This window comes from Geotrypetes seraphini, chromosome 14 (genome assembly GCF_902459505.1).
Source record: "Geotrypetes seraphini chromosome 14, aGeoSer1.1, whole genome shotgun sequence".
Classification (NCBI taxonomy): domain Eukaryota; kingdom Metazoa; phylum Chordata; class Amphibia; order Gymnophiona; family Dermophiidae; genus Geotrypetes; species Geotrypetes seraphini.
Window position 1 is genome coordinate 26,703,366 of NC_047097.1, and position 14,561 is coordinate 26,717,926.

Here is a 14,561-nt window from a genome sequence, read left to right on the forward strand (position 1 = left end):
ACGTGCACAGGCTTAACCAGCTTGGTGTTTGGTAAAGGCATCAGACAGTTCAGTGGCTTCTTCAGGACAGAACCACATCTGGTAGCACATCTGGCCAATTCCTGCAACACTTCAGCTGTTGTGTTGAGCAGATGAAAGACAATATGAGTGATCTTTCCTGCCTCTGAGGCACTGTCCTTTGAGGTTATTACACCTCGGTTTTCAGCCAGATGTTCTCGTTGGACACTCGCCAAAAGTAGTAGGAAAAAAAAAACCTTTCCTGCGCAGTGCATGGAACAGATCAGAAAATTCAGATCTCTGAAAACATTCTTTGGCCAACATGAAGTATAATGGACAACCACTTATTGTTAACTGAGTTAAGAAGCCTGAATTGAAAACTCACGGGAAGGGGCAGGTTGCAGTGAGAGATCCAGCTGCAGCCAGTCAGGTTTTTACCAGTCTAAACCCAGATCTTGCAAAATGTACCTACAATATGACCTTGAGTGCAAAGCAGAACATTCGGCTGTAACTGCTTTAAAAATGTTGCACCGTTCCATGGGCAACAAACAGGCACAGACATATATCTTTTCTCCCTGGCTTTTCCCTCAGGGCCTTCTAACTAGTGTGGGTGTCCGTAAGCAGTAGGACCTCTTTTACCTGTACCTGGTTGTCTTGCATCTTCTTTCCTGCTTTCATTTTTCTTTCTATCTCGATGGCTGTCTCTTCCACTGTTACCGATTTTTATTATTGGACACGGCTTTGATTGTTTGGTATGAAAGGCAGTTTGAGGGGCCAGGTAAACCCAGGCCTAAATGTCTGCGTTTAAGCTGTGTGCAGATCAGGCGTATTCTAAGACAAGGCGCATAGCTTTTAGGAATGCCTATGACCCGCACCTTGCCCTGCCTACTTTTCCAGGTTTCCAAGTTTATAAAAAATTTATTATCCTACCTTATCATACATTTCAAGGTATTTATACAAGAAAATCAAAGGGAGAACAAATAATAAATCGAAAAGGCTAAACTAACAGACACGACAACAGGACAGATGACAAAAATAAGCAAACTGGTATAAGAAGGAGCGGAGAGAACGACAATATAATTAAGGAACGAGAGGGGAGAGGGAAAACCCAAAAGGAAAGGCAGACAACATATCAGTCCAAGGAAATGGACGATGTAAAGTTTAACAAGCCCTTACGAGGACAGTGAAACTTGGAAAGCATCTCTAAAAAGGAACGTGTTAAGGGAGGATTTTAATTTTTCTAGGGATGTTTGGCGCCGAATACCAGAGGGAGGGAGCAACCACGGAAAAGACAGAATTTCTCCTGGTATTATTGCTAACAAGTTTTGAGCAGATGTTTGGAGCATACGTGAAGAGGCGTACGGGACCAGGAGTCTGTTCACACACTGCAACTGGCGCATAACTTAATTAGTGTCAATTAGCATCAATTTTGAGGTGGACATTTCCAATTACTGGTGCCAATTAGACCAATTAGGGCTAGATTCACTAAACAAACTGATCGTGTACCGATCGGTTTGCGAGCCCTTTGTGACCCGATTTCCCTCTGACCTGATTCACTAACCTGTGTCCCAATCATCCTCCGATCTTGAACGATGAGAATCTACGAGATCCCCACCAACAAAGGGAAGATCCTGCTAATCTAATCAGTTTCTTTGACTAGGTAACGAAAAAGCTAGATATGGGGGAGTCCCTGGGCGTCATATACTTGGACTTCAGTAAGGTTTTTGATAGTGTCCCATACCGTAGGTTGTTGAGCAAGATGAGTTCATTGGGATTAGGAGAAACATTGACTACATGGGTTAAAGACTGGCTCAGAGGTAGACTTCAAAGGGTGGTAGTAAATGGTACTCCCTCTGAAACGTCGGAAGTGATCAGTGGAGTACCGCAGAGCTCAGTCTTGGGTCTGATCCTATTTAATATCTTTGTAAGGGACCTGGCTCAGGGGTTTCGAGGTAAAATTACATTATTTGCCGATGACGCTAAACTATGCAACATAGTGGGCAAAAGCACAGTGCCCGACAGTATGGCGCAGGACCTACTCTAACTGGAACATTGGTCCACAACTTAGCAACTAAGTTTTAATGCCAAAAAGTGTAAGGTCATGCACCTTGGCACCAGAAATCCCTGCAGAACTTACACCCTAAATGGTGAGACCTTAGCAAGAGCTGCAGCAGAACGTGACCTAGGAGTGATCATTAGTAAAGATATGAAGGCTGCCAATCAAGTGGAGAAAGCTTCATCCAAGGCTAGACAAATGCTGGGTTGTATCCGCAAAAGTTTCGTCAGCCGGAAGGCCGAAGTTGTAATGCCGTTGTACAGGTCCATGGTGAGACCTCATCTGGAATATTGTGTACAATTCTGGAGGCCACATTATCAAAAGGATGTGCTGAGAGTTGAGTCGGTTCAGCGAATGGCCACCAGAATGGTCTCGGGACTCAAGGATCTCCCGTATGAAGAACGTCTGGGTAAGTTGCAGCTATACTCACTTGAGGAACGCAGAGAGAGGGGTGACATGATTGAGACGTTCAAATGTGTTACGGGCTGTATTGAGGTAGAAGAAGATATCTTTTTCCTTAAGGACCTTTGGCAACAAGAGGACAATCGTTGAAAATCAGGGGTGGGAGATTTCATAGCGACACTAGGAAGTATTTCTTCACCGAAAGGGTGGTTGACCGTTGGAATGATCTTCCACTACAGGTAACTGGGGCCAGCAACATGCTTGATTTTAAGAAAAAATGGGATAAGCATGTGGGATCACTTCAAGGAAGAACTTAGAGGGGAGGGTCATTAGAGTGGAAGACTTGTTGGGCTGGTGGCCCTTTTCTGCTGTCATATTCTATGTTTCTATAATGGGGGGTGACCAGGTAAGTTCCAATATTCAGAATTTAACTGGCTTAGCAGATATTCAGGACCATAGGACATATTGTAGTATTGTGGTATATAAAAAAAAAATTATTATAATTAGGAGTCCTGTCTTTTTCTGTTAACCCATGGCAGGTAGCTGCAAGCTGTCATGAGAGATTGTGGTAGTCATTTTGGAATGGCACCACAAGGGGCAGAAGCTAGGGGGCTTCGCTTCTGCTCCCAAAGACAACCACTGGGGAAGTAGATGGGCGCTCTGGGGGAGCCTTCATATGACTGTGGGATGGAGGATGGGGCGAGGAGGAAGGAGAGGGCTCAGGGGATATTACTTTTTAAAAACAAATTACTAGGAGCTATGAGGAAGGAAGGGGTGGGTGCTGGAGCTCATGTGGGTCTGGCTGATATTTAGCAGGGGCCAGCATAAGAGTTATATAGCCCCGGCTGAATATTGGGCTGGGACCCGAGTGAGCTCCGGCACCCAGCCCGCCCACATTTAGCCCCCAATATTCAGTGCTGCTGTGAATTTTCTGGAGAATCCCCTTCAGGGTGGCTCTGGGTACGGGACCCGACCTGACTGGAGACCCCCCCCCCCCAAAGGCAGTGTTCATCAGTCCCTCACTTGGTTGGCGCTCAATGTCTCCACCTGGGGAAAAGAAGGGTTAGCGGGTAGGTTCACCCTCTTTCCCCCCCCCAAAAAAAAACAGCCCAAAATGTCTGTGAACAACATTGGCTAATAATTTAGCCAGCAATAGTTATCAGCTGAAGATCTGAGAGAGTTTTTTTTTTTTCTTATGTAGAATTTCCCAGAAAACAGTCTCCATGACAACAAAAGGCATCAGAAATTCTTCTGAAAGAGGATTACTGGACTCTTATCAAATTCTCTTTATACATAAAGGATTATCATGCTGAGATGAGGAAGGATTTTTTTCACATGATCTTTCAGAAGGGTTCCTTAAATCACCCTAAAAAATAAGCAGAGTTGGAGACAAAGAACAGCCACACCTAAGTGTGCTTTGTAGCAAGAACCGACAAGACCTGCTGCAAACATATTCCGATTTGAGGTGTAATTCGTGAGCAGCTGGGAGCTCCCAAACAGATCCATATCCCTTCCAAGCTATCTCCCATTACAGAATGCGAGCGTGAACAACACTCCAGGACACACGTCGACAGTTAGCAACTGGCTTATGGGAGTCAGGAGGGAATAATTAATAGGGGGGGGTGGGGAATCCTGAATCCCTCTGGGTGATTGCAAATGAAGGCTCATGCCAGCACTGCTTAAGTGTCCTGTTTCGATTAAGAGAGGAAGAGAAGAAAGCAGTAGGTCAACGTTGTTTCCATCGCTTAAGAGTGATCAGATCGCTCGCTAAACTCCTGGAACCTGCATCCTTAAACATCTTAATTCACTCCCTAGTAGTCTCCTGTGTAGATTATTGTAATGCCCCGTTCAAGGGAATAGGGCGACTACAAATTGTACATAACACTGCTGTAAAACTCATATTCAGTGCTAAAAAAATACGACCATGTCTCAATCCTTCTTCACAAAGCTCACTGGCTTCCTGTTGAACACAGAATAAATTACAAAATCCTTTTGTTGACATTTAAAACTCGTTCAAGCAGCCAACCTGAATTTATTAACAGTCTAATCGTACCCTACTGTCCATCTAAAGCCCTCCGCTCAACGTCTCAAAATCTCTTAACGATTCCCTCTTTAAAGCACATCACTACTATTAGATCTAACAATTTTGCCACAACCGTCCCTTCTCTTTGGAACTGCATCCCTAACCATCTTCGTCTAGAACAGGGGTGTCAAAAGTCCCTCCTCGAGGGCCGCAATCCAGTCGGGTTTTCAGGATTTCCCCAATGAATATGCATGAGATCTATTAGCATACAATGAAAGCAGTGCGTGCAAATAGATCTCATGCATATTCATTGGGGGAAAACCCGACTGGATTGCGGCTCTCGAGGAGGGACTTTGATACCCCTGGTCTAGAAGTATCCCTTTCTCATTTTAACAACAAGTTAAAAACATTCTTATTTCAAGATGCTTTTGATACCTAACTGCCCTTATTTGGGCTAATCTTATGGGATTCAAATGCAAGTTGGATGCACACCTCCTTGCAAATCACATTGAGGGATACGGGTAAATAAGGTCTCCATCAGGGAACACCTAGATTGGCCTCCGCGTGTGCGGGTCGCCGGACTAGATGGACCAAAGGTCTGATCCAGTGAAGGCATCTCTTATGTTCTTATATTTATTCTGGTCCCCCCTCCTAACGTATCTTTCCTTTTATTTTCACTTTCCTCTAATTAATGTAGTTCTTCCCATTGTTCCCTCTTGTTCCTGTTTGTCTAAAGTTTGCGTATTATTTGTCTTACGAACTCCCAATGAGGTCTATTTTTGTAAAGTTTTAACCTACACTTCTGTTGTTTGGGGGGAAAAAAAGAATTTATATATATATATATTTTTTTTTTTTTTTTTTTTAAATCATTTGTACACCGCTTAGAAGTTTGAGCGGTATAAAATTTTTTTTAAAAAACTTGAAACTTCAAGACTTAAATATTCAAAGGTAATGATCTGGATCCCGCTAGCTATTATGGCCCAAGTTTTATAAACCCTATTGGCACCTAAGCACACTGAAAAATGCCATTTAAATGATGTATTAAATTTATTTTCATGGCGTCTACCGGCACTTAAAAAAAAACCCACACCAGAATCACGCCTCCACAATTCATTTCAAAGGTAGGCACCAGAAACGTAGGCCTGGAAAACCCTGGGCCACGTTTGCATCTACTTTTTCCTGAGGCGCGATTCTCTAAACGGCGCGTGATTGACACACGGTTGGCGTTCGCTTTTAAGGTGGCCGCTGAAAACAGCACCATTGAGAAAATCCAGCCCTATGTGGACAATTGACCTAGCAGATACTATCTGATGAGTTTCAACCATTAAAGTCATTATAGACCGTGACAAAATTCAAAATATGTGGGATAAGCCCAGAGGATCCCTATACAGAAAGAATTTGCAATGAAGGCTAAAACTTTGTTTTGTTTTGTTTTCTTTTTATCTTTCTTTTAATGAAATGAGGTTCCTTTCCTTTAAATGTTTTTATGTAAACCGCCTTCATGTTAAAACAAAATGTGGTCTATAAATACCAAATAAGCATAAATGACCCCCTCACTTTAAACAGGAGCATAGAGAGGTGTCACTAGCACATCCTGGCATGTACAACCCCAAACAGGAGAACAGAGTGGCAACTCTCCACCTTATGGGGCAAACTGCATGGACCATTCCGGTCTTTATCTTTCACTATTTACTATATTATTATGTCACCACCATGCACTATTTGGATAGGTCTTGGGTGGAACATGGTCGTTCCGTTAACTTGTCAGTCTGCTAATTTAGAACAACAAAAATATTTTCCTTAAGTTATCTGGACAGAGGACTGCTATCACCGCTATCCACGGAGCGACAGTTCTCCCCAGCTAGCGGCTCTGAATTTGCAAGCAGAATTCGGTTCCATGATCATAGGATTTAAATACTGGGGTGGAAATGTTTTCTCCACTCTTTTTTTTCTGCAATGGGATTCTACTGGAAAAGTTCTCTAGGAACATCACCAGAAGAGCAGACAGTCGTTCCACTGGGATTAACCTCATGCACAGGATAAACATCTGTAGGAAATGAATCACGACTTCTGTCAAACCTTTGGGAAAGGCCACAGATCTAGGATGGATTCTCTCCATTATAAACATAAGCCAGCAGGCCCTTAATGACCGTATTTAAAAAGAAGGCCCAGGCTTTTCTGCTGAACTTATCATCGCTGCTTTGAGTCCCTCAACACACACTGTGTAATACCAATGTGGTTATTTGCTGAGACTTCAGACTCGGAGGCTGTAAACACAGGCTGGGACATGCCCTAATCCACACAGATTTCTTGCAGCCTAGGACTAGCTGCTGCATTCATGTCGCCCTTCCTAATATTAGGTCTCTTGCAACCACTTCCTGAGACCTACCATGCTCCTATATTGCAGTCTCAAACCCCACAGGCTTGCTCTTTATATTTTCAAAGAAAATGCACAAGCAACCCTTGGCTACAGGGAATGCATCAGTTCTCAGACACAGAGCCTACCTCTGGCAGTGATTTAGGTTTACAAACGGAGTCAAAAAGAATGTATAATTAGAAAATCACTTAGGGGTAGATTCTCAAAACTAAAATCTGCCTTTAACGTGCTCGATAAACTGGTTCCAGCCGGTTTAGCATCACATATTTTAGTTGTGAATTATCAAAACGGCTTACTGAGGTCTTTTCCGAGTTGTATAGCAAGTCTCCAATACTGCCATGCAAATGTAGGACCACGAGATCACTCCGAGCAATTCTCTATCATCGCCGAGTGATTCTCTAACCTCATTGCACCATATTTGTGGCCAAAATTTGCTGACAGGTCTGAGCTGTCGTTGCTTTACTTTCTGATCAGTGCCTCAGAAATTGGCTCAGACAGTGGCAGGAAAGTAAGGTCTGACAGCTCAGACCCTCTCCCACTGCCAAACACCCCCCCCCCCCCGGTGTCTCCAACAACCCCCCCCCACCATCTCCACCCTCTCATATTATGTATGATGGCTTGGCAGAAGGATGCCTACTCCAGCCAGCAGGCCCGGCTCTTCAAATTGGCGGGCCTACCCCTCCCCAGTACATCCTAGGATGCACTTGGGAGGGACCTGAGTTCTGGCCTAGGATGTTTAAGGCCCCCCATATAGGAGAGGCCTTAGGCATCTGGGCCAATTAGAGCCTTAGGCCTCTCCCCGGATGGCGGTGGTAGGGAGTGGGCATCGCTACCGCTGTCGGGGTTGTGTGTCAGGTGAGGGGGGAGTTTCTTGACTTCGGTGGCTCAATTTTTTTTCTTGCGTTTATTCTGCGCATATGCCCATCGCTATCACCAGCGATGGGCACATGCAAATTTGGCGAACCTTTCGCTACTCTTCGCCAACCTCATTTGCATGAGCGTTGTTTGGTAATGACTCGCTTTTTTGAAATCGCTACAGTAATGGTTGCGACAGCGGCCCTTTGGTTCTTAACGCAAATTTTTGAGAATCTGTCCCTTAATCAGTAATAAATAGAAGAGCATAAATGCAAAAAAAAAAAAAAATAAAAGACAAAGGGTTGATTCTATAAAGGGCGCCTAAAGTTAGATGCCTCTTAAGCGCCTAACTTAATTGGCAAATAAAAAAAATTTAATTGGGCGATAGGTGCCTATTGCAAAGTGCTTAGCAGCGTCTCACGCCTTAGTGGGCGTTTCCACGGACGGAGTGTGAGCTAGACGCCTCTAAGTGCGATTCTCCAAAAACGTAAGCGCCTGAAATGTAGGCCTGTAAAACCCTTGCCTACATTTCAGGCCCCTACGTCTTTACGTAGACGCCGCTAGCTGTGACGGCGCCATTTATAGAATCGGCCCCAAAATGCATAGAACAAAAGGAGCCGCCTCTAACATCCCCTACCCCCACCTGCAGTAAGTCGGTGTCCCAGCTGCGTTACCTGAGGGCGTGGATGCAGTAGATACAGCGAGGCATATTCTTCCGATCATAGATGTCCGTTGTCTCTGGGTAGAAAATCTGTACATAATAGAGTTGAGATGATAATTAGAAACAGATTTTAGCTGCCGCTCACAGAACTCATACTTTGGAGGTAAGGCGGGAGAGGAGAGATAAGATAGAGATGTTTAAATACCTACGTGGCATAAATGCACATGAGGCGAGTTTCTTTCAATTGAAAGGAAACTCTGGAACGAGAGGGCGTAGAATGGAGGTGAATGGGGGGCTACAGGTGGCGGTGAGTGTGGCACCGCGGTTCGAGCTACAGACACTGTTATTACTATTGAAACCGCGAATAACAAACAATGGTGGGAGACCTGACTTGTTCCTGAAAGAGAGACCATATCAGTGAAGAAAGCAGCGATTTTTAGGCTGATAGCAGGCAAGCAGTGTTTTCTCTGCACGCTGGGAAGGAGCGATTTTGAGGGTGAAAGCTGGTAAGCGGCAAACTTTTTTATCGGTTCAGTACTTTACTCATGATGTAATTTGGGGTGGGGAGTTTGCATGCGAAAAATCACGAATACGGAAGGAGAAGTGTATATCTGAATTCAAGAAAGTTCCGTTTTCTCTATAATGGAGGGTTCCAACCCCCCCCCCCCATGGCAGCACGAACAGTATGAAGTATTGTCGGCACGCTGGTATCTCGCGCGCAAATGACTATGACCCGTGCATTATATGCCCATGTAACCATCTTTGATTGGACACAGAAAGGCAGTACATCAAATCTCATATGTGTATATTTATTTATTCATTCAATGTTTTAGCCCGTCCTCCCAAAGGAGCCCAGAACGGGTTACAAAGTACATCCATAATAATTCAGACACAACAGGGATGACATAGTTTACATAAATTACAATATAGGCATGACAATAAAACATATGCCCTAAGTAGCATCTGGTGAGATTAGGTGGTGTAGGTGCATTGACTGGATGGCATTTCAGGGTGAATGATTTTAAGGCGCTGGGTTAGTAAAGAGGAAGGTTTTCGCGGCCTTCCTGAAGTTCCAGAGTCCATCTAGTGATCTGACAGACGGAGGGATTGTGTGCCAAAGTTTGGGTATGAAATGTGAGTAGGAGCATTTGCGGGAATCTGGTCACTTAGCACTTTTTTTAAAATCAAAATGTTGGCGCTTTCTTTATAGAATTAAGCCTTATTGTCACCAGCAGAGGCGGAGCGAGGGTGAGAGGCACCCGGGGGCGGTGGCACCCTCCTCCGCTGTCTTCCCCACCCCCCATCCACTCCTTCCCCGCTCTCTCCTGCCATGTGCGCACCCTTTCCCATCCCCGTACCGCTTTAATGTTGCCGGCGCGAGCAGCAACCCCCAGTCTGCTGCTCGCGTCAGCTCGTCCTCTGATGTCACTTCCTATACGCGGGTCCAGGAAGTGACATTAGTGGAAGAGACAATGGCGTGAGCACCAGGTTGGGTTTGCTGCTTGTGCACTGGGAACATTAAGGAGGTACAGGGGAGGGGAAGAGAGGGTCATGCACCCGTGTGGTATTGAGGGGGGAGCAGAGAGGAGGATGAGTGCTGGTGCCCCCACCAAGATAATGCCTGGGGCGGACTGTCCCCTCCCCCACCACTTTACTACACCACTTTACTACCCCCCTTCCCCCCACTTTACTAAGCCACTTTAATGCCCCCCCTTACTTTACTACCACCCTTCTCCCCCCCACACACACTTTACTACACCCCTTTCTACTAAGAGTTATCTTGCATCTTGTCATTCTGGGACAGATCAAATGTCCATCAAGCCCAGTATCTTTGTTTCCAACAGGTCACAAGAACCCGGCAAGAATAAAAGTCTAGCAGAAGCCTCCCCTATCCTCCAAGGAGGACACAGTCTTACTGTATCTCCTCCCAGCCCGGAATCCCTCGTCAATCACAGGCAATGCCCATTTCTGGCCATCTGAGTGAGGCAGCCACACCGCACATCAGCATTAGCTGCCTAAATTTCTGCCTTGCTTTCCCTCTGTGGCAGGAGCTCTGGCGGCCTTAATTCAGCTGAGCAGCTGCTAAGAGCAGGATCCCAACTGCATGCATCGCAGTTCCTCCAGAGAGGTTGGCTGCCATCAATTTGACTTTGTCTCTAGGCCGCTTTAGTTCCCACTCTACATGTTCCCATCACACCCTTTGAAGTTATTTTAGGTTGTATTGTAGTGATATTACCCTTGACGAAGGCGCATTATGCCAAAACGTAGCCCATCTAGGGTCCAACAATAAAACTACATTTGATGGTCCCAGACTCTGAAGGCCCTTGGGGCTTTTTGTTTCCTATTTATCTGATGTACTTTTGACCCTCTTCTACACTTATCTAGCTTTCTTCCACTTATCTAGTCCCACCATTAGGCCCATCCAGATTTTAGGCAACTAATTCTAGGTATCTAGTGAAAAGAGGCTTCTAAAGTCAGATGTTCAACCCAGGTCAGCTTTCAAAGGCATCAATTTAAGTATCTACCTCCCCCAGTTAGGCAGCTAAACCTTTGAAATTTAGCCTCCTGATGATCAAAATGTCCATAGGATTGAAAGCTAAGGAATCGCTTCAAACACCCGAGCAATCACTGTACCTTGGGAAGTCCGATATCAGACATAGCATTCAACCATTGAATGACATTATCAGTGTGCCGAAAATGGAGCCCAGTCGCCTGCAATGAGAAGAAAACCATACTTGAAGTAACAGGAAACATTAAGCACCATTAGATATCTGAGAGAGAGACAGAAGAGGGGTCAAAAATGGTCCTTCAAAAGGTTAGAAAGAAATTGGATTATTGTAGATCAAAGTCAAGACACAGAAAGGGAAACTATTCCATAGGGCTCTACAGTCTTCCTTCTTTTTCATATGTACATGTGGACACACAATTCATGAAGTGGTATCACTAAATCTATATATCCAGCACAGAGGTGCATGCTGGCTTACACACATGTCCTGGTACATGTGCCAAGAGTGTCTCGGATTTTATTTATTTATTTTGAATTCTGTCCCATTCTCCCAGAAGTTCAGAACGGGTTACAAGTAGACATTCACAATCGTTTGAAGACAGACTAGTCATGACAACAAATAGGTTACAATAGACAATAACGGAGCTTATTCTAGAGACCAGACTGGTCATAGCGAAGAGTACTAGGAGAAGTATATTGAGGAAGCAGTTTTTAATGGCCCGATTGGTGGAAGAGGAAGGTCATTAGTCGGAAACAGTTGCACTGTTCTTGCTCCCTTCCCTTCATCCTCCTATAACCCTATCAATGCCTGAAACATGTGAGATAGCTGTTCAGTTCAGTTCTAGGGGGAATCCCCCCACACATACAAGAATTGCAGAGATTACTGACAAAAATTTGTTGAATGTTTTGCCACAGGCTGAACTGTTCCCCTTTTTGTCAAATAAATAGATTTGAAAATAATACATTTCTGGCTTTGGTGCAAATTTGTTAGATTAGTTTGCGGATCCATTTCCGCAAAGCCACCTGGCCTCCATCATCCACTGCCCTTTTCTCCCCGTTTCAATGCTCTTATTCAAATATAGAAAATGTTTACATTGTATCTGGTCTGTTCCCGGTCATAAATCTTCTTCAGGGACACAACTTTTGGGCTGAAGAAGTTTCCGAGTTTGGCAAGGTAGACTCCATTTCTTAGGCCTTCCTCCAGCTCTGTGGTGGGAGGAAGCTCCTCGCTGAGACACGCCTCCATCCATCTGCAAATAAGAGGAAACACATTTTGACTTACTGAAGACAAGGAGGTTAGAAATGGCAGCTACAGAGCCCCCGTCTTACTATCTTATACATTACAGAAACTCATTTAGGGCAGAATTCACTAATAATGCTCATAGTTGGGTGCCAGGATGATCTGTGCTCAGCTGGTTTTCTATATGGCTCCAGAAAAAGAAGGGTGGATTGAGACATCCGGGTTTTACCTCCACTAAAAGCAATGGAAGTAAGGAGGACAGACAGACATCTGAGTTTTACTTCCATTGAAACAATGAAAGTAAAACCTGGACGTCTCAATCCGTCCTCCTTTTTCTGGAGCCGTATGGTAATCCTAATAAAGGGTGCTCTGAGCAGAGTGTCCTTTTAAAAATCTTAGCTTAGCAAAGCCGTGGAAGCGGCTGTTGCTGCGTTAATTGTGCCGACTCCCACAGGGATTTAATGAGCATTGGAGAGTTAGCGCAGATCAGTGTCTCGCAAACTTTCCCAAGCCGCAGAACACTAAATTCAGAGAGTCCCCGCACATGTACAGACCGCATGCGCGATGTCATCATGTTGACGTCAGCTCACATAGAACAGGTGTTGACTGAATAATGTCGTTAAGTTAAATCTAGAATCTCTGGAATTCAATTCCAGGTATAATGAGATTATGCAACGATCGTATGTCTTTTAAGAAAAAGTTAAAAACGCAATTGTTTGTGGACGCTTTTCTATAACTCTGTGGTTATTTGTTTTGGATTTAAAGAATTCTGTATTAAGGAAATTTGTGGCGAAGATTGACGTATTTGTTTACTGCATTTTATAACGGTTGTGCTTGAAATTGTGGATGTAAATGTTTTACACTTCGCTTAGATTTAAGCGATTCATAAATTTTTTTTTAAAATAAACAAATGAGGACTAGCAGTGTGTCTCAACAGACTCTGTTTGCTGTTCTATGTGAGCCATTGCAGCCCCGACGAAATGGCAGTGTGGCTGTGAAACGATTGTCGGCCCCCTGCACATAGCTTGAACTGCTATGTAGCTTTGTATTTTTCATCAATATTTTGAGTAAAAAAGAGCCCGAGAGCTCGTCTCGATGGGCAACTAAAACAATGGGCTGGATGGCCTAGATTGGTCGCCAATGGAGAAGCAGCTCGTAGGCAATTGGAGGGCAGTAGGCAAGGAGAACTGGGCTTCGTGTCAGGAGACAGTAGGTTTATGGGCAGAACTAAGAGGAGCCTGGTAGGATGGGTAAGAGATATAAGAACGTGCCTCTGAGGAGCAGGGTTCTTCCCTGTTCCTCGGAGGCCACTTTCCCTCCCACCCTCCCCTAGGTATCGAAGATTTACTCAGGAGGTGGTGAAGTTTAGGGGTTGTCGCAGCTGCGGTAATCCCGAACTGCAAGGTTTGGCTTATTGGACTGTACAATTCCTGAGCAAATTCATCTGTCCTGGATGTGTCATGCAAGTAACTGCTCTGCTACATTAATGGAACTATAGTATACATAAAAAAGTATAAAGGTATTATATCGTAAGAACTCTTAGAAGGCAATAACGATGCAACTGAAAGAAAAAAAAAAAAAATCCATCTTTGATGGAAGAGTGAAATCCAGGCCTTGAATGAAGGCCATGTATGAGAACCTGTCTGTCCATCTGTATTAATATACATAACATAGTAGACGATGGCAGATAAAGACCTGAATGGTCCATCCAGTCTGCCCAACCTGATTCAATTTAAATTTTCTTCATCACATCCCCTAAAGTTCTCTATGGAGACAGCATTGTAATCATCATAAGCTGAATTGATTCATATACCCCGAGGCTGCAATGAGAGTTTTAAAGAGCACAAGGATCTGATTCTAATTGCTAATTATGATGGAATCTGGATTACGTTCACACCTTGTTAAGTAGTGGCTCAAGGTGAATTACATTCAAGTAAGGTAGGCTTTCATCTGTCTTTAGAGTGTTTCCAACTAAGGGGCCCTTTTAATGATGAGCATTAGAGTCTGAGCTTAACGAATTTTAATGAAGGACTTTCCCGCATGCTAAGCCCAGATTCAGTGCGGAATAATTTAAGGCTTTTTAAGATATATTTTTCCAGTTGTAAGCTAACAGAAACATAGACGCAAGGTAAGGAGTGGAAATGTCCTCTAAAGACTGGTGAATTCAATTATTTCATAAAGGTCCTTTATTCATCCATAAAACTCAACGACTTGACATGTACATGTTTCAGCCAAGTTGGCCTGCTTCTGGAGTCTTTCACCACATGCGTGCTATAACACACCTGCTTTTCCGGACGTGAATGCTAGCGGCGCATAAGCTTGGTTGAGGAAAAGTGGGCGTGTTATAGCATGCAGGAGCGGTATATCAAATCTTAAATAAACATAAATAGAAACATAGAAATATTATGGCAGATAAAGGCCAAAAGGCCCATCCAGTCCTCTTC

The 14,561-nt window shown here is 44.2% G+C and overlaps 1 protein-coding gene across 1 annotated transcript in view; it reads right to left on the bottom strand.

Moving 5' to 3' along the window:
* The window catches only part of IQGAP1 (IQ motif containing GTPase activating protein 1), a 134,468-nt gene that overhangs the window by 87,216 nt on the left and 32,691 nt on the right, over positions 1-14,561 (bottom strand). The window contains exons 3-5 of the mRNA XM_033920190.1: positions 11,971-12,127; positions 11,006-11,083; positions 8,385-8,461 (exon numbers count right to left, since the gene is read on the bottom strand). Coding sequence (XP_033776081.1) covers positions 8,385-8,461; positions 11,006-11,083; positions 11,971-12,127 — 312 coding nt within the window. The remainder of the gene's footprint in view (positions 1-8,384; positions 8,462-11,005; positions 11,084-11,970; positions 12,128-14,561) is intronic.